At 34.4% G+C, this 20,771-nt stretch overlaps 2 protein-coding genes and 1 long non-coding RNA gene across 11 annotated transcripts; 1 reads left to right on the top strand and 2 right to left on the bottom strand.

The window, feature by feature from the left end:
- Nucleotides 1–2,737: 2,737 nt before the first annotated feature.
- Nucleotides 2,738–5,228, bottom strand: LOC120087942. Of its 7 annotated transcripts, none has more exons than XR_005484730.1 (4): nt 4,585–5,042; nt 4,232–4,272; nt 4,100–4,127; nt 2,738–3,845 (listed from the first exon to the last, which is right to left on the bottom strand). It is a non-coding gene; the product is annotated as an uncharacterized LOC120087942 (long non-coding RNA). The 7 variants fall into 7 exon arrangements; XR_005484731.1 differs by having other exon boundaries at nt 4,232–4,269; XR_005484729.1 differs by adding an exon at nt 5,104–5,228 and having other exon boundaries at nt 2,738–4,272; nt 4,585–4,988.
- A 2,303-nt stretch (nt 5,229–7,531) lies between these two features.
- On the top strand, nt 7,532–8,394 carry LOC120089303. The gene is made up of 3 exons (XM_039046739.1): nt 7,532–7,747; nt 7,839–7,908; nt 8,025–8,394. The coding sequence occupies exons 1-3, from the start codon at nt 7,597–7,599 to the stop codon at nt 8,167–8,169; spliced, it is 366 nt and encodes a 121-aa protein (XP_038902667.1). The 5' UTR covers nt 7,532–7,596; the 3' UTR covers nt 8,170–8,394.
- Nucleotides 8,395–8,770: 376 nt separating this feature from the next.
- On the bottom strand, nt 8,771–12,274 carry LOC120089302 (SNF1-related protein kinase regulatory subunit beta-2-like). Of its 3 annotated transcripts, none has more exons than XM_039046736.1 (5): nt 12,032–12,274; nt 11,603–11,761; nt 10,958–11,127; nt 10,712–10,874; nt 8,771–9,556 (listed from the first exon to the last, which is right to left on the bottom strand). In XM_039046736.1, the coding sequence occupies exons 2-5, from the start codon at nt 11,729–11,731 to the stop codon at nt 9,230–9,232; spliced, it is 789 nt and encodes a 262-aa protein (XP_038902664.1). In that variant the 5' UTR covers nt 11,732–11,761; nt 12,032–12,274; the 3' UTR covers nt 8,771–9,229. The 3 variants fall into 3 exon arrangements, with proteins under 3 accessions (XP_038902664.1, XP_038902663.1, XP_038902665.1); XM_039046735.1 differs by having other exon boundaries at nt 11,963–12,271; XM_039046737.1 differs by lacking the exon at nt 12,032–12,274 and having other exon boundaries at nt 10,958–11,095; nt 11,603–11,741.
- Nucleotides 12,275–20,771: the final 8,497 nt, after the last annotated feature.

Below are 20,771 nucleotides of genomic sequence, written 5' to 3'. Positions count from 1 at the left end.
AGTCTTCTCTTCCAAAGAGAAGTTGTGGCCACTATGTTCAAGCCCCGGAATCAACTCTTAAGGAAACAATCTCTCTACTTATCCCTGCTTTGGGAAAGGAGTGAATTCCATCTTGTGGATTGAGTTTCCAGCTCCCAAATCAGACAAGTCCCGAAAAAGGTAGGTATGTTGAGTTGGCAATTTGGCCACTCTCACCTATACAAATCAAAGGACCGTTCTTAAAGGCAGGAGTTCCCAAAACACTCAGGATTGAAGTAGTGTCACCTATGGTCGTTTAGGTGAGATATAAGTCTCTAGTATCAACGACGTTATATACAGAGTCTAGTCATCTCGTGGTCCTAGTCTTATACAAACTCTTTGTATAGGACACCCCTGCTCACACGTCTCCACATGAATTGTTAGGATCTACTATCTGTAGTAGTTTACAACACTTGCAAACCTCTACAAAGCGGGTCGTATCAGTAGTGTCACCAGGATCAGGTATCCCACCTTAATCCTTATACTACAGACCTATTTAGGTTATCACTTAAGGCATGATTCACTTGTATATCACATATACATGCTGAAGTTCACATAAGATAAGCAAGGAGCTTTGTTTGTTGGATATGAGTAAATGTCAAAATTAAATAACACTTATTTTATTCATTGAATAATGTATATCTTTACAAAACAACGAGACCCTGGGAGAATTAGGACACCAATCCCAACACATTCAACATTTAAACGCAATGCAAAACTTAAAACCCACCTCTACTGTAAACGATTTCAATACAGAAATGGAATTTGGAATTAGAATGCAAACCTGACTCTGACAACAAATGAAGATCTCTATTTTAAAGAGATCCTAGAGCAGAAGTGGATCATCCAATTTCCATTTTGATTGAAAACCAAATTTACAGCAAACATACAAGATACGCATTTTTAAATAAATTACAAGATGCTTTTTAAAAGAAAAAAAGTTCAAGAGATTATATCTTTGAAGTACATTTCTTTGCGTAAACCCCTCAAACTCTACAACCTTGAAGACTTTCTTCAAGAACTTCACAAACCAAATCGAGACACAACCACCAGGAACCTTCAGTATACTCAGGGTGAGAGTTCAGGAGTTGTAAGCTCTGACTATTTTAGTAAGGAGCGAATTTGAGTTGGGAGGAGGAAGAAGATTGAGGAAGGTCACAGAACAATTCTATTCTCACTATCGTATAGCAAAATGCCTCAATCGTGTAGTCAATGTACCATGTAGAAGAAAAGAAAAACAATTTTTTATTTATTCCAAATTGCCACAAAAACTAATTAATCACCCACTAAGGTGGTTGGAGAGAAATTAGGAAAAATAATAAAATAAATATAAATAAATATGATAACTAACTTATTATATGTTATTTATTTTAAACTATATGTTATATCAAATATAACACAATCTATAATTTTATTATTGTATCATCATATACAATATAAACCATAGTTTCTTTTAGTTATTTTATGGCATTTAATATAAATTATATTTATATTAAATTTAACAACTATTTGAATCTCATTCAAATATTTATTTCCTCTAATTAAACATTAATGTATCAAATACATTATTAATAATTATATCATATATAATTGAATCAATACAATTATATCATATTAACAATTTAATTGTATCAAATACATTATTACAACATATCCCTGCTTCGGGAAAGGAGTGAAATCCATCTTGTGTAGCTATGTTCCCAGCTCCCTAATCAGACAAATCCCAAAAATGGTAGGCTTGTTGAGTCGACGATCTAACCACTCTCACCCATACAAATCAAAGGACCGATCTCATAGGCAGGAGTTCACAAATCACTCAGGATTAAGGTCATGTTACCTATGGTCATTCTGATGAAATGAAAGTCTCTATTATGAACAGTGTTATATAATGAGACTAAACATTTTATGGTCCGGTCTTATACAAACTTCTTTATATAGAATATCCCCACTCGCATGTCTAATATATGAATGATCAGGATCAGATCATTTATAGCACTTTACAACATTTGTAACACCTACAAAATAGGTTATACTCGTAGTGTTATCAAGATAAGGTGCCCAACATTATCTATATACTACAGACAATTTAGTTTATCACTTAAACATGATCCATATGTATGTCTCCACATACATGTTTAAGTTACAACGATAACCTTAAATGTTAGTTTATTGGTTTATGATTAATGCAACTAAAATATCACATATTTCATAGACAAAGTGAATAAAAAAACCATATATTATTAATCACATAAGAGTTTGTGCATATAAAGTTTACAAACTATAGAACCCTACGAGATCTAGCGCATCAACCTCGACACTACTATGCACTACTACAAAGTTGGGCTTTAATTTCAGTTTAAAATTGACATATAAGGATACAATATCGATTGAAAACTGATATCGAAGATTATGTTATAAAAGATCTTCAATGTCGTTTGTCTTTATGTTGGTTTTAAACCAACATTATAAATGATTAAGATTTCAATGCCAGTTATCTTTAATGTCAGTTTTCAACTGACATTGAATTCTATTTTCAATATTGGTTTTACCATTGAACATTATCTTCAATGTCAGTTTTTCGCCTACTTTTTTTCAGTAATTATCCGATATTGAATCATTTTATCATTGAAAAATAAATAATATTTATCTTTTACCATAAAATCTTAACTATCACAAATTCATATGATAATTTAACTCCAAAACTAAGATAAAATATATATTTTTTATCCAAATCAACTCTATTTGTTTCGACCGCAAATCCCTACGTATCAACCATGAAGTATACATATATATTCTACATCGAACAAGTAGAGTATATATGCTAAGTTGCACACAAGAATAGAATTAAAAATAAAATTACAAAATAGTTAAAATGACTAAAAATAAGTTGAAGATAAATGAAGAATGTCCATCGATGTCTTCCCAAGTTTCTCTTATGTCAATTTTTGGAACCTCGAGACTATTCTCCCATCTACAAAGTAGATAAAACAAGAATTTGAACAAATAAGTAAAAAAACAGAACATAATTTTACCCTCAATAAGGTGCAATAGAAAAATTAGTGAGATAACAAGTAAATAAAAAAATTTCTTTCCAGTATAAAACTTACCGAAAATGATTTGAGTCCTAACTGAAAAATGATCGAATGAGTCCAAAACTAATCCGAAGTTACAAATAGAAGCTTCAATAGGGAAGTCTAATTTGATATAGAAATAACAAGATCTTATGAACCCAAAACAAGTAATATTACCAAAACTAATATAAAATACTAACAAAAAGCGACTTTGTCAGAAAAAATGCAGAATCCTAAACTAAAAATAAATAAATAAACTTATAAACAACTAAGCACAAACAATTCAACTTATCAAAAAAGCTTATAACAGGGTAGTATGCCTATATTCATTAGTTTCCTAATTAATCTGAATACCTTAATTTTCGCAAAGAACTCCCTTGAAACTACTCCAAATTCACTAATTAAGCTTCTGCTAGGTCTTGTACATTTAATTAATAGAAGTGATGACATAATTCTAAGATGGGGTTTAAGAAAGGGTGAGAGACACATTGAATCAGATGTTAACAAATGTTAACTATCATATGCTAACCTGACCAGTAAGTTGCATTCCACGTGAAAACGAAATATCTATGTCTGGCAATATCTGTCATATAGAACCGACAAAATAATAAGCTTTCAAAGTATTTGTTAATGAGTCATGTCAGACCTTATTTGAACTCAATCTCAATGCTTGGTTTCCCTTCTTCACCTCCTCAAGTTTTTGTAGTCTCTCCTGCTCTGAAGTCAAAGCAGCTTTTGAGGCTCGAACCATGCTACCTGCCATGAGATTGGACCAAAAAGTTCCATATTGTCACGTTGCTTCTCACAGGAGAAGATTCTGCATGTAGAATAATTTTAAAAAGTTCCATATAGCTAATATGACCCTCAGCTCCAGGCAGTGGCATTGGTCCAACTGGCAATCAAACCATGAACATGGCTTCTAAACAACTCTACTTTTGTTACATCTAATCATCAATGCTTAAATTTCCATAAATTTTGAACATACATAAAAGAAAGAGGGGAAAACATACACAATTCAAAATCTTGGGAGCATCAGGTCTTGCAGACGAGAAGAAAACAAAAAGTAAAATTAAATCAGAACAATGACAGGCATAACCACAGTAAGGTCAAAACGAAAAATGTTATAACAGATATGAAAGTACCAATCTCAAGATCATGCCAAGGATGAGCAGCTATCGACCTTCTAGACAGAGAAGAAAGAATCTGTAAGACCTCCAATATTACACACTTAAAAGAGGAAGGGTTAAAAAGGGAAATCACGGGGAGCAGAAAAAGGGATGGAGGAAGGAAGTGAAATATAGTCACCATTTTTAAACTTGTGAAACAATTTGTTCCACAAAATTAGCAAGTTGGGAAATAATTGGTAGGGATGCACTAGATGGAACATCTCTAAAATGAAGTAACACAACCATATGAATAATAACATTTACGCATAATTAAATAGGCTACATAAACAAATTCTTCTAATTTTGCTTTGAGCATAGCTGAAAAATACCTATTTTTAGGAATTCATCATGATGCAGAGGATCGGCCTCATCATCTGGTTCCATCCTCATCTTAGGGCACTGCTATTTGATATCTTATTCCTAGATTTTGAAGCCATTCTTTAACCTTTAATATAATGTTCCAATGAAGACTACATCAAAACTACAAATGTTCGTATTAACAACTGACTAAATAAAAAATCATGGAAATCAAACGGCCTAGCTCAAGCTTGAGAGTGACGGAACGCATGGCGGAAGAACGAACAGCTCGAGCCCAAAAGTGATGGAATGCACGGTAGATCCAAACGAACGGCAGATCTAAACACACGATGAAATTAGAATGCTCGGCGGTCTTGATGAAGCACGTGGCGGGCCTGGCGGAGCTAACGGACACACAATGGTAAGAGCGGCGGACCTGATGGAGTGATGAACATACGACGCAAAAGAAATTGTTATTGATCCAATATATACAATAAAATATGGGTTTAAATAAATAAAAATTTTGAAGGTGTAAATTCTGCAATTGTGACCTCTATGGATTTTCTTATAATTTGGATATGCTATTTTGGGATCAGCAGTAGTATATTGTTCCATGGAGCTAAGGTTCAAAGGAGTGCATTGGGTGAGAGCTAAGTTGTGCGAGAAAGGAGAGAGAAGAAAGATTGAGATTAGAGATGTTCACAGGCCGGGGCAAGGCGTTAACCGCGTGGAATTCGCGGGGATCAGATTCCCCGCAGCGATTTTTCTCTGTTACTTTTTTTTTTTCCCGTAAAAAGTCAATTAATTTAAGTAAATTTTAATTATATAATTAAGTTTACCACTAAATTATTTATTATTGATAGTTTTGAATGACAATTTGAATTTAAAGATAAATTACTCAAATTTTGGCCCAAAAAACTAATTAGTTTTTTTTAGTAAAAAAAATAAATATAAATCAAATTATTCACGTATAAAATCTAAATTTAAACATTCAATTTAAACATATTCATTATCTTTCCCAATAAATAATCAAATTTGAAATTTAAATGTAATATTTATATAATAATAATAACATAACATTAGATAATTATACTAAATAAATATGTAAAAGCTAATCGGGATGGGGACGGGGAACGAGGCAAGGCCGACGGCGGTGTCGGGGACGGGGAATTTAGCTCACGGAGAATTTTTTTTCCTCACTCCCTCCCCCATTCCCTGTCTAATCGGGGAATCCCCGCGGGGCCCCGTCCTTGTGGGGAAATTGGACATCTCTAATTGAGATATGAAATAAGAGGATTTCACTAAAAGGAAGAAGAAATTGGGTTTAGCTACAATGCCAATTTTAAACTGACATTGTAGTTTCATCTATAATGTCGGTTTAAGACTAACGTTAAAGATCTGTTTTTTCCCCATTTTGCAACCGACATTGTACATCCTTATCTATTTTTTTAACTGATATAAAAGGCCAAATTTCTTCTAGTATATGGAACCAGAGTTTATAGCTTTGATAAGCAAGAAGAAGTTGAATGGCTTCAAAGTTTTCTTGAAGATATTCCATTGTGGCCAAAGCCTGTAGGTGCAATATGTATTTATTATGAAATTTAGCGGCTTCTATGAAAGTCAAGAATAATGTCTATAATGGCAAGTCATGACATATTAGACGCAACCATAATTCGATAAGGTAATTTCTCTCTAATGGAATAATTTTGATTGATTATGTGAAGCTGAAAGAGAATATTACAAATTCTTTGACGAAAGAATTGTCAAGAGAGCAAGTCACATATACATCAAGGAAAATGAGGCTAAAGCCTATAAAATGAGTTATCTGGTGGCAACCTAACCTAGTTGATTGAAGATTCGAAGATCTAGGTGAACTAGCTAGATAATTCATAGTTCACACACTAAGAAACTTATAGTTTCTTCCCATTTCTATAATGTTCTAGAGTGTGTGGTCTAATGATGTCAAGGTTATATTGATATCTTGTCTTACAAGATGAGTTATGACAAGATGCTCTTAATCAATATTACCTATATGAGAGTAGAAGTGGGCTTGTTTCTATGAGAACATTTCAAATGGCTTATGTTCTCTACAGCTCTCATGAATTCAGGATTTTGTCCAAGACCAAAATAGACACAAACGTATAGAACTCAAAAATACAAGATGAGTTGTGTGTGATATCTATTGTTTGCTTGCAACCCGTACAGAGCGATTAATTGTCTTCAGGACAGTGCTTATCAGAAGCGTGCCTCGACTATGTGTTTAGGGAAAAAAACTAAAATTAGAATTTATGGGATTATGAAATTACCAGAAAATTCCTTTTTTAATTTAATATAATTTACTTTTTAAATTTGTTCTTAATAAGAAGGAAATTCCTACTACTATATTTCATATTCAATGTTATTTAATTTATTAGGCTTGATTTCCACCAATAATAATTTTTTTCTTTCTATAAAGAAATTTTTTTTTCATTTTGTGGATCACTATTTTTTTATTTGCTATTATACCATAAATATCTCACTACCATTTTTTTATATCTGTTAAGAAAAAACACAGATGTTATTTTATAATTATTTTTTAAGTGAGGATTTGTCACTTGAGGAGCAAAATATTTAAAACTAAAGGTAAAGTTGAAGTCACTAACAAAATGGTATGAAGGAGGTTAGAAATTTAGAAAAAGATGTTTTTAGAAAGAGATCAGTTTTGTTTATTTAAAACTTTTCAGGTTAGAAATAACAAATTTTCAGATCTATTTTGCAATAATAATAATGAAAAAAAAAAAAAAAGAGAGTAAAAAGTCTTATTGAGTAATGTCAACCACCATAAAGTACATATGGGTTCATAGAACCACAATCTAGTGATTGAAATGTCACCACAAATGTAAAGGAAAGATGAAGATGGGGCCCTTTGGGCTTGGCTGTCATATCAGGTATTGGCTAAGATGAGCAAATATCAGTGCCACAACATTCATATCCAAATCTCCAGTGTGATATAATATGCCATCCCCAACAAACACAACATTCACTACCTCACAACTGCTTCAACAATGGCTGTCAAAGTCCCTCTTTCTTCTTCCCTTACCATCAAATTTCCTCTCCAACAAAGCCCATCTTCCTTCTTCTCTCCTCTTCCATGCCCCTTCTCGTTGCCAAAGCCGAGGCCAATGCCTTCTCGCTTCAAGCTTCTTGCAAATTTAGGTTAAAAGGGGTTTCACTTTTTCTTGGATCTGCAACTCACTCTTGCTAATATATTGATGGGTTTTGAAATGGTGGTGATGCTTTTTTTCAGGTGGTGGAGATGCAGAAATCAAGAAGGGGGCGAAGAAAAAGTTTATAACTAAAGAAGAAGAGCCAGAGCAGTAAAAAATTCTTTCCCTTTTCTGTTCTCCTTTTTCTGGTATCAGAATGTTATCAGTTTGAGTGGAAATACAAGATATCAACTACAAAGCTGGAAATCTGATTGAATTTGGTGCAGGTATTGGCAGACAGCAGGAGAGAGGGAAGGGGAGAATCCTATGAAGACTCCTCTTCCTTATATCATCATCTTCGGCATGTCGACTCCATTCGTGATCTTAGCCATAGCTTTTGCTAATGGCTGGGTTAAGGTACCTGTGAGATGAATCTGAACAAACTCATTGTGCAACTGCAAATGCCAAGGGAATAACACCATGACAGTAACCTGAGATCTTCTACAGTCCACAAAACCCACTGTTTATGCCTGGCTTTGAGTTGTAATGTTATTCCAGAAGCTAATACAGAGAATAGTAACTCGGTTCATTTTCACTGTTTTAAATGTTTGGATTCTTTTCCCCTCCATTTCAATACAATAATTTGTTGTTGGTATCTTTCAGTAATATGTTGGAATCACAAACAGATGAAAATACAATAATAATAATAATAATAATAATAAGCCAGGAAAATGCATAAAAAACTGACAACTGCTGCAACTTAAGCATAGCTTAGCGGTTAAGACATCTATTTATGTTCTTGAGGTTGGAGGTACGAACCCTACCTCGCCCCTGCTGTCTTGTGGTTCTGCAGCAATTTGAGATATTAATTCCATGAAGACACAACAAAGTTCAATGAGGAAATGACGAGAGAAGTAAATAAGAAACTCAATAAATTTTCAGGAGGAAATGAACAGTTCAGAAAGAGAAGAAAAAACATGGAAAATAATAGAATTTCATTGCAACAGAGAGAATGAAGATGATATCTAGAAGATGCAGAAACACCTGGGAACAATTTAATGGGTTCAACATTTCCATTCCAATGGTTTAAGACATACTGCACAAGTAAAAGGGAAAAGGAATATAGAGTTTACAAACATCCTAGTAGCTGAAACCTCTTTAGGTCTAGCAGCAGATCTCTCGCAGCATCGAAACAAATACGTTTGAGGGCATGGCCACTATCAACTTCCATGACTTCTTCCAAGGAACCAATACATGTAAATAGCTTTGAATTACACAAAAAAAAAAAAAAAAGGTGGGGAATAGAGAATTGGATCCACAATGAACAGATATTAAAAATGGAAATGAATTCTCTTTCAAGCTCTCTTCAATCTATTAGTATAACAATCTTCACATAAATAATCATTGCTCAATTAATCCCAGCTAAGCGGTTGAAATACAGAAGGGTAGGCCACAAATTTAGAAGGGGGAAAAACAGTTGACCAAAGTCTTATCAATTTCTTTTCAGCAAGGGCTTGAAAAGTAACATTGTGACATACTTTTCACAAAACTTGAATGTTGAACCAAGTGCCATGAATTCACCTCCAACATTATTTTGGTATAAATGATTTAATTCAGTGTGTCGAGGCTGCACACCGGACTGATGACTACTTGTGCAGCAAGATGGTTCGTTCAAAACGGTCTCTCGCAGTTGTGGTGGTAGATCCGGTGGAGGCCTACTGAAATCTTCATCGTTGAAGCATTGGTTATCATAACTTGATGGTGGGGATGGAGGAAATTCAAACTCAGAAAGACTTTCGGGCAATTCTGAGACAGGTGTCTGTAATACAATTTCAATATAAATTCAAATTAGTACCGGGCAGACAAAAAGCTCCTTTATTAAGATTGAGTTATCCATCATTAACAAAGAGTGGCAATAAAGAAAAGCCAAAACTAATGAAAGAAGCATCAAGGTCGGTTCGTTCAGCAGAACTTGACAGGAGAACTAGAAACCTAGATTTGTTTCTCATTTTCAATCTTTCATACTCGAGCATCCGAAAATCAAATCAATCATTTTCTTCCCTTGTCCCATGGGCATAATAATTGGTAACTTATTAGAAAACCGGGGCTTTCAGTGCTCATATATCACATATACACCACTCAACCTTTGTTTCCCCTTTTCAAGCCCCTCAATCCTAAAATACATTATTCATAAGTGGTTTTGACATCTCATTCCATCACGTCTGAATGTCCTTTTATCAACCAAAAACCTTAACCAAACAGTCCATGAAGTGGTTTTGGTAAGAAATAAAATAAGTTGCAAACTTAACTGTTCCATCCCATTCTCTTTTCCTATCAGTAGAATGCTCTTATATATATATATATATTCCCCAGAATCCACATTTCTCATTTTGGTAGATGCTCTGATCTTTCAAACAGAGCAATCAGATTGCTCTTTGAATTGGGAACAACTCAAAAACTCAGTCAAAAGTTGGTTATTTTAGGGGAAAGGTCAGGCCAAAACAAATATCTTTTCAAGGACATGGTCAGGGAATGATGCAGAGACCACTGATCCTATCTGAAAATTAAAAAGGTATTATTTTGGACAATCTTTACAGTGAGATATTTCCTTTATCATCTTCCTAAGAAATCTAGGAATGAATCATTGAGCCAATGCCATGCATCCAAGTCAACAAAAATGGTCGACTAGAAACTATAACTATATTTTCTAATTTGTAAAGCTCGTGTAATCCTAATCACCGTATTACTGTTAACAGAAGAAAATGAACAAATGCAGCCCAATATGACCCTTTGTATTTAAATAGAATTTGGTTGAAACCAAACATGAAACTACCCTTTTTTTCTTTTGAAAAGAAAGAAGAAAAAAGGACCATGGAGTCGGTCCATATAATCTCAAATACCATATATATAAGCTATAATATAGATATATGGGGCGTCCATTAACTAAACAGATGACATCTAAGTAGTGAATTACCATCAAGTCCAGAATATTGTAGGAATTTCCTGAATCATCACAAACCCACGGCAAATCAGGAGCACATGTCAACCATCCATCAACCATGAAGCGGTAATGGTAGATCCCCGAGGGAAGTGTCTTTATAGTAATAAATTCTTTTCCCATGCTCTGCAAGATCTCCCTAACAGGAGATGAAATATTCTCAATTAGACCCCAAAGAAAAAAAAATGTTCAGATTCAAACATCTTAACTTCAAAATAGTACCTAGTCTCCCAGTTATCCCATGACCCAATAATAGCCACTTGCTTTCCTCCATGGTTCCATGAGATCTTCACAGATGTCCTTGGTATGTTAGACACTTCCTCATTATTCATTGTATTATGACCTTTAAGTTCAAAACGCCTGCCCAACCTCATAAAAGTAATTAACATGGCCTAATATCAGAGAAATAAACAAACCAAGATATTACATAATGTCATCGAATAAAACCCAAATATTGTTACAACTCAAGAGAGAAAAAGAAAACACTAGAGGGGAAATCCAAATCATTTTGTCCTCAGAAACTAAAAGGAACTATTGTACTAAATCCTTGAATTCAGTGGAGCTTTCAAAAGTACCAAACAAGAGAAGAAAGTATTTCTGCCACAAACACTTTTGCACTAGCTATCATGTTAAAACACCAGAATTCACATTAAGTGGTAGGAAAAAAACCAGTGAAGAACACAAAAGAAACAAACATCTAACCCTTCAGAATCCTAAACTCAGAACTAGCATAGTCCAGACAAGCAAACCAGATATCGCAGTTTAATACATGCATATACATATATTCTTTTTTCTTTGGTTTTGTTTACAGGGGAAAAACAAACAAAACCCAATTTCCAGATTCTTTAGAAACAAATCAAGGAATACCTCTGCTGGGGAGATGAAAGCCGTTGGATGAAATTCAAGAAAACGCACAGCAAACTCAAGTATGGGTTCTGAAAACCTATCAGCAGGATACCAAAAAAATTGCTTTCCAACACTTCTTCGTGTTCTCATAATTCAATTCAGCAAAAGGGTATTCCCCATCTGAAAAAACAAAGCAAACCCCAGTTGAAATTTCAATCGTCGGAACCAAAAATCAGTCGATACAATTAAAAGGGGGGGAAAATCAGGAAGTGAAAAGAAGAGACAAAACCTACGTCATCACAGTAAAGGCAAGATTTCAAGAACAAAAAAAATAAAAAGAAGCAAACCCAAGTTGAAGAAACATGTAGTTAGGTTAGATACCCAATAATGAGGATGAATTGCAGAAAAAGAAGCACCCAAATCGAGAATTGAGTGAAGAAATGAACCCACCATGTCTTCAACTCTACATATTACACAATTTTAATTTGATAAAAGAAGAAATAAGACTCAAATCGGAACTGCAATCTCTCCACCACACTCTTTCTTCTCCCCCAAACAACCCTTCCAATTTTCCCTTTTTCTTTTTGTTTTTTTTTCCTTTTTTTCTACTCTACTAAATACTAATTAAACCTAAGAAGAGAAGAGAAGGGGGTAAGTTTTTAATCTCCAATGAATTTGGAAGATACCTGGGGGGTGGACTTTATTTATAATGATGCTCATTTTAATCATAATTATAAACAAAAAATAAAAAATTGTTGTTTTTTTTTTCTTTCTCAAAAGAACATAAATTTAATTTAAAAAAAAAGAAAAGAAAAAAAAAAAAGAAACAAACTCTCTTCTTTTCTCATATACAGTTGGTGGTGATTGTGAACTCTTCTTGGTCGTTCATGCCATTCCTGCAACCAATCAGATCTCTCCACGTCATCCACTTACCTTTTTTACTCTTTTACCCTTGTTGACAATTGCAACAACTTTTGTCGTTTAGTACCCTTAACTTCGAAATCTTCGTTCAAAATTCAAATACTGCCAAATTCCAGAATATAAACTTCAATTTTCTTTTTCTTTTTTTTCTCCCTCTCTTAGAATGTTAAAATTTATATTTATAGTTTTTTTTCTCTAAAAAAGTAATTTAGTATGGCATGTTTTAAAATTTATTAGAAATGCACATAAATTTCAAAATTTATAAAAATTATTGAAGTTTTAAAAAGACACATACTTTTTTAAAATTAAATTTCAAATAAAGTTGTCTCCTTAAAATATGAACTCCATTATAATGTTAATAAAAGATGGAGTTGATTTTTATTTTAAAGTCGGGTACAAGACGGTTGAGAGACACACAGAGATCAATCTGAATTGTCTTATATAATTTATCTTTTAAAGAGACGAACTTGTCTAAAAATTTTAATTTAACAAATGTTCACCTTTTTCATAAACGAACTTCTTTAAACCAGATTGCAATTGAGAGGAAATGATCTAGGATCAATTCATCGCTTGAAGTAGATTATGACCACTCGTGGTTGTTAATATCCTTACTAGAAAATATTCTTTGTTAGTTGATATCAGGATCCTCATTTAGGGTATTTGTTGGGAACTCTATGAACATTGCTCATTTTCTTCATATTCCTATCGATGATAATAAATTTGTTCATACTTTAGTATTTACCTCCTCTTATGATTGTTTTTTAATCTAGAAAATATATTTTCAAATAGTATTCTCTCCCTCTTTCGTGTTGATGAAGTGGGAGCGTTGGGTTGAGTGTTGAGCGGTATTGGTTATTTTTATCACTTCCATCTAAAAAACTTCTTTGAAACTACAATACTCCCTTAATATGTTTTGAAAGATATATATATTTATAATTGAAAAAAAACACCGTCAAAATCTTGGTACCAAATGTACAAAAGGAATCCAAGATCATTATTGTAAAATCTTTTAAACTATTGACCTCATTATTGTGATTAAAATTTTTGTTCTTCATATCAATAATACAGTTTTATTTATAGACTTGCATGTGAAGGTTTTGAGTATTGATTTGATTTATTATGTCCTCAAATTATTATCTAAAATATGTAAATTAGGATATTGAAGTTTTTTTTTCTTTTCTTGGTAATGGTCTAACTTTTTAGATTTAGACTATCTGATGTTATTATTTATGTCAGTGACATTTAAAAGTTTCTATATCAAAATAATTACTATTCATAATATATAATTAATAAAATAATTACAAATAACTTGTAAATTAAACATCATCATCACTATGCCTTGAAATATGTAGGGAGGAGAGTATTAAAAATTGAGAGGTCCATATATATTAATATGGTTCAAAATGACATAACATCAGTCACATCTAGTGTAGCTTATAAGCCTTTTGATTTGTGTCTTTATATATAGGGTCCTTGAATTTAAAAAAATGTAACCTATGTTTTTATATTCTTAATTTTGTATCCAACAAATCTCTTACATATTTAAAATATAAATATATATATATATTATATTTTTTTAGAATAAATTAAATTTTATACTAAACATAAAATTGAAGTTTGTGTTTGATAAGTCATATCGGCTATTGTTAACAAATTTTTTTTAAAAAAGAAAAATTTAAGATTCAATTAGACATAATTTAAAAATCGTTAATCTTTAACGATATTGAATATTACTATGACCTACTTATAAATACTAAATTGAAAATTTGTTGAACATTTTTAAATGACTTACTAGACATCAAATTGAAAGTTTTGAGACGTATTAGACACAATCTTGAAAAATTAGAAACTTCACCCATAAATACATATTATTTTTGAAATTTTAAAATGTAATTAAAAGAAGGGCAACAACCAATTTATACCCTTAAAATTTAGGTTGATATCAATTAAAACACTGAACTAATAACTATATCAATTTAAACCTTGGATTTTCGTAAAAGTAATTATTGCATCCCCATTCATATTTTCTTCTCCAAAAGATATTGTACAAGAATATAATTGTTTCAATTACACTTCTAAATTGTCATAAGTGAATCGATTTATACCCTTTATTAGGATTACCTTGAAAATTGTACATGCTTTTAGTTCTTACACGTATGTAGACTTCTTCAAATGCCATAGTAACAAAATGGACAATTAGAATTGATACATTAAGTCTTGTTTGGTAATCATTTGATTTTTTTATTTTTTTTGTTGAAAATTAAGACTATAGACATTACTTATACCTCTAAATTTCTTTTGTTGTTATTTACTTTTTACCTATGGTTTAAAAAACCAAGCCAAAGATTGAAAAGTAAAAAAAGTAACATTTAAAAACTTGTTTTTGTTTTTGAAATTTGGCTAAGAATTCAATCATTGTGCTTAAGGAAACTGCAAATCATTATAAGAAATGGTGAGAAAATAGGCTTAGTTTTCAAAAATAAAAAACAAAAACAAATTATCAAATGGGGCCTTAACGATTTTCAAAGGAAAGTTTAATAAAGGGTTTTAATTGATTTGCTTATGACAATTTTGGAGCTTAATTGATAAAATTATAAATCCCATCCGATATTTATTTAAACAAAATACGAATGAGGGTGCAAATTGATATACTGTCACACCCCCTCCCAGACTACTCTCTAGGAAAGAACATGATTGCAACAGTTATCAACCCTTTTGCTGACACTTACTGCCTAATAACTCTAGCGAAAAATAATTTGATACCAACATGCAATCTCATACACAGCGGATGCCTCTATGGCTAAAAACATTAAGTTTAAACACACAACATTTACAAAGATTACATTGCTCGTGTAATAAGTCCCGATACCAAAAACCTTAGTCCTTATATGAACAACTTAAAACATGTGTACAATATTTACAGTAACCACCTAGTAGACGAGTCACAATAACTTTTGTCCTTGAGTGGCAGAGTAGATGCATAGCTACCTCTTGAGGATTTGACCACTACCTGGGGAAAAGAAATTTTTTTTTAAAATGAGGTGAGCTTGCTAGCCCAGTGAGTGACTTAAGAAAGAAAACTGATTCTCATGCAAAAAGTCTCAATAAAGAAGTTAAACTGAAATATTAATTTCTATAAACATTTTTCAAGCATAAAGCATATAAAGTTGTTTTCATCATAAAACATTAAACCACTCCTTAGTTGAGAATAACCCTGTTGTGGTTAAATTCCAACGTTAAATGCTTAGTCAAGAGAGAACCCTTTTGCTCAATCTTTGACTTTAACTACCTATGTGCATGTGGCTATAAATAAGTACAATCATACCTTAGGTACTTTTGCTCAGATACCTTCTCAAAATGTCCCTTAGTATCGAGCTGCTCGGATGCCTTCTTGAATGTCCCTCGGTGTCGAGTTTCAAGTAAAACTAGTCATACAATGACTTTCTCTTTAAAGCATGTAAAACATAACGCATAGGTGTTGTACCTGGAACTAACTCAATAGTAAACTCAACTTCCCTGTCAGGTGGTAAGCCTGATAACTCTTCAGGGAACACTTCTAAGAATTCTTGTACCACAGGTACATCCTTAGGTCTCAGCTTCCTATTTTGTGAAACCGCCACATAGGCTAAATAAGCCTCACATCCCTTACTCAGTAGCTTCCTAGCCTTCACTGCTGATATTAAACTTCCTAGAAGTATTCTTTTACTTCCTACCAGGGTTATCTCTTTTTCACCTGGTTTCCTAAATACTATCTTCTTCTTAAAACAATCCACAGTGGCGTGGTGTTTACTTAGGAAATCCATCCCTAAGATAACATTAAACTCTAGCAACTTTAGTGGAATCAAGTCAATCCATAAACTCTGATTCTCAAGAATTACTTCACAATTCCTATAATACTCATTCACAACTAGAGTATCTCCTACAGGCGTGAGATAAAAAAAATCCTCATTCATATGCTCAAGCACTCTATCTATATGCAATGAAAACATGCTAGATATGAATGAGTGCGTAGCACCGGGATCAAATAACACATAAGTGGACTGATTACATAAAGTTATCGTACCAATTATGACATATGGAGCCTCTTCTGCTTTCTAGTATGTCACAACATATACTCTACCCTGCTGCTGCTGCTGTTGTTGTTGCTGTTGGGGTCATCCAGCTACCCCTTTCTGCTTAGCTGCACCGGATCCCTCACCTATGGCTCAAGTCACTCTAGGTTGGTCTACAACCTGGGTAACTTCTCTTTGTTCATCCTATGCTCCATGACCTAGCTGGGGACAATCTTTCTTGAAGTGCCTCACTTGTCTGTACTGGAAACAAACATTCCTGTTGTCATAACATACTCCTGTATGGCACTTACCACAGTTTGCACACAGTGGTTTCCTTCCTATACTAGCTACTGACTTGCTAGCACGATTTGTTACTGTTTTACCACTCATTTCAGCTGCAGATCTTGACCTTATTCGACTCGAACCCTGCTAGCTTGCGCCTCCATAACTCTTCATACTTGACTGTCTAGAGAACGGGGGTCTAAAACTCTTACCTCTCTTCTCTCCTAGAGTTCTGAACTACTCTGCACCTGTCTGGAGTATGTCTACCCTCGCTACACTCCGTTCAACTCTAATAGCAGTCTCAACTAACTAAGTGAAATTCATCCAATTAGCAGTTGAGGTAACGAGAGTACGTATCTTTCTTCTTAGGCCATTCTTAAATCTTCTGCATCTCTCTTTCTCTTCCACAATGATCGGAAGGGCATACTGAGATAACTCTGTAAACCTCTGCTCGTACTTAGCAACCATCATCGATCCCTGAGTCAGCCTAAGAAACTTCTCCTTCTTTGCTTCTTTAAAATCACTAGGGTAGTATTTGTCCTCAAATACTTTTCTAAACTCAGGCTAAGTCATAGCTTCTAAATTGCTTCTCTTAGCCTCTATCACTTTTTACCATTTCTCAGCCCCTTTCTGTAGCAAGAACACCGCTAACCCGACCTTATAGTCCTCAGGGCATCTCATAACACTAAAAAATTTCTCAATAAAATCCAACCAAACCTCAGCATCTACTGGATCTGTGGCTGCATCGAACGTCGTGGCACTTAAAGCTTTCAGCCTTTCAACGTCGAATTTCTTCTCTGGATCGGTCTGAATCGATCCTACACTCGCTGCTAATCTCTGGGCGATTCTATCAAATACTTGATTCTCCATCTGGGGATCTGCATCTACTTGTGGTATACTCGACTCATTTGTAGAAGTTGTCTCTTGCCCTACTAGGTCTCTAACTCTCTTCCCCTTCGGATCTGGGTCCTGTCTAATTTCAGGGCCTCTACTGGTAGGGTCAACATTCCTCTCCTCTGCCTGTCTGCTCAGCCTGCCACTTTTCCTTGACATCTTTGCCAATTAACAAGTACACATGTTAGGGACTTACTTATGGGACTTAATCTAATGCATGAACTCTCTCTTTCACCTAAAACCTCATGCTTTGATACCAATTGGTATCAACTAACTCTTTAACCTTCCCAGAAACTTATGCTTTGATACCAAACTGTCACACCCCCTCCCAGACTACTCTCTGAGCCTAGGAAAGGACATGACTGCAACAATTATCAACCCTTTTGTTGACACTTACTGCCTAATAACTTTAGTGAAAAATAATTTGATATCAACATGCAATCTCATACACAATGGATGCCTCTATGGCTAAAAACATTAAGTTTAAACACACAAAATTTATAGAGATTACATTACTAGTTTCATAAGTTTCGATACCCAAAACCTTAGTCCCTATATGAACAACTTAAAACATGTGTACAATATTTACAGTAACCACCTAGCATACAAGTTACAATAACTTTTATCCTTGAGTGGCAGAGCAAATGCAGAGCTACCTCCTGAGGATTTGACCGCTACCTGGGGGAAAGAAAAACATTTGAAAATGGGGTGAGCTTGCTAGCCAGTGAGTGACTTGAGAAAGAAAACTGATTTTCATGCAAAAAGTCTTAATAAAGAGGTTAAGCTGAAATATAAATCTCTACAGTAACCTTGTACTGCAACATAAACATTTTCCAAGCATAAAGCATATAAAGTTATTTTCATGAAAATATTAAACTATTCCTTAGTTGAGAATAACCCTCTTGTGGTTAAATCTCAATGTCAACTTCTTAGTCAAGAGAAAACCCTTTTGCTCAATCTCTGACTTTAACTACGTACATGCATGTGGTTATAACTAAGTACCGTCATACCTTAGGTACTTTTTCTCAGATACCTTCTCAAAATGTCCCTCAGTATCGAGCTGCTCGGATACCTTTTCGAATGTTCCTCGTTATCGAGTTTCAAGTAAAACTATTCATACGATGACTTTCTCTTTAAAGCATGTAAAGCATAACGCATAGAAAATATGTCTTTAAAGATACTAACGCATACTTGGTGTAATGAACACACATAATTAGTTTTTCAATAAACTTTCATACATGACATGCTTATAAAACATAACTCATGGTTTGCTTGGAAATTACTTTGTAAAACTAGCTAGCATAAGAATAATCTTTCTTTAAAACATGGTTTCTTTAAATTTTTTTTAAATATTTAGTCACTCAAAAATTTTAGAACTATTCCTCAAGGGTCGATATGCTTCTATCAATGGTGTCAATCCCATGGACACAAAAGCATATATTAGCTACTAGCATAAGTATCCCTTTTGAGACTAACCCTTAAGTAAGCTTTGCATTTAGCCTTCCTCTTTTGAAGACTTTCACTCAATGCACCTTGCTGTATGTCTTAACACTTAGGAATTTTTTTGAGATTTGGCTCATGCAACGCTTTCAACTGTTCTTCACAAACGCAACACCACTTATGCAACCAACACTTTTCTCTCTAAGTGTTCTTACAGCTGCACATGACCGTCCTCAAGGTTGCTTATACGTCCAAGACTCTACTACAAGCTATCCTCAGCCTACACAATAGGTCCAACACATGGAAAAGCTCAACCCTTGGTCTGTCCAAGCGTTTCCTTCGAGCTGTCAGCTTACTCAACTCAAACAGCTGTCTGCTTGTTCATGAAATTCCAGATTTAACTTTCGAAATTAATAACTCGAATTATAGAGCTCATCTTAAGAAATTTTCTTATACAAACTTGTTAATAATTTTCTCAGAAAGCTTACCTCAAAATTTCAGCTTCAGACGCCTCGTGGTCTGTCCTAGAGACTCAATTCTTTAACAATGGCCTGGATTCACCTGAGAATAGAACCACTGGTTATTTTTCTCCTTCTCTGACCTTATCTCGATGAGAACTTCTTCCAAAAGTGTCATCTCTGAAAGTAGACTCTCAAAGCTTTCCAACAACACTAAGAACTCTAAATTTTCACGGAGGAAATGATCGAAATGATCATTTGAAGTTTGGCCTGCCCTTTTTATACTGCTTTCCACCGCTTCTCATTAAAGCATATCATGACACCTTCAGTTTTCATGGAGTTAAATCCGGTGCTAAGGACATCTGGTGTTTTTAATCGGTGATTAATACCGATTAACACAAGTCCAATCATTTAGCTCACTGCCCCATCGTGTAGCTCATCATTTAGTGACCTTACGCTGATGCTTGTCACCCAACGATCTCGCTCTCGCCCAACGCATAGCACATAGCCTATCACACAACTCTTGCTCATCGTGTAGATCTCGCTAATGGCCATCGTGTAGCATTGACGCCCATCATCTAGTGCAACATGGCTATCGTCTAGTGCCCACACCCATTGCGTAGCGCCATCGCCCAGCGTCATCGTTGAGCGTTGATGCCGATCGTGTAGTGCCAACGCCTCATCGCTTAATGCTATCGTCCATCACATAGCGCTATCGTTTAGCGCGACTATTTGCATCGTCTAGCATCAAACCTTGCCACACGATCGCCTACCACATCGCTGAGCACTACTCGATTGCTACACGATCGCCTACCGCGTCGCTTAGCTCCGCGCATTTACTACACGATCGTCAAGCGCCCACTCATTGCTACACTTGGCTGCTGCATGCATGCTAACCTCTCAAGACTTTGGCTACCGCATGCCTTCCCACGCTTAACTTTTCTCTTCGCCATACCTTAGCTTCCTTCAATGCCCAAATAACCTCTCAAATGAGCATGGCCAACACATGGCACAACACTTAGCCAATTTCCTAGCCTCCAATGCATGGGTTACACTTAGCCAATTTTTCTCAAGCTTTACCCAAGAGTCAAGCTTTCAAATTCAAACTTTTCTTCTAACTTTTCACCTTTTTCTCTACCATTA

Source organism: Benincasa hispida, chromosome 10 (assembly GCF_009727055.1).
Source record: "Benincasa hispida cultivar B227 chromosome 10, ASM972705v1, whole genome shotgun sequence".
NCBI classification, from domain to species: Eukaryota; Viridiplantae; Streptophyta; class Magnoliopsida; order Cucurbitales; family Cucurbitaceae; genus Benincasa; species Benincasa hispida.
This window is presented reverse-complemented; position numbering and strand designations above follow the sequence as displayed.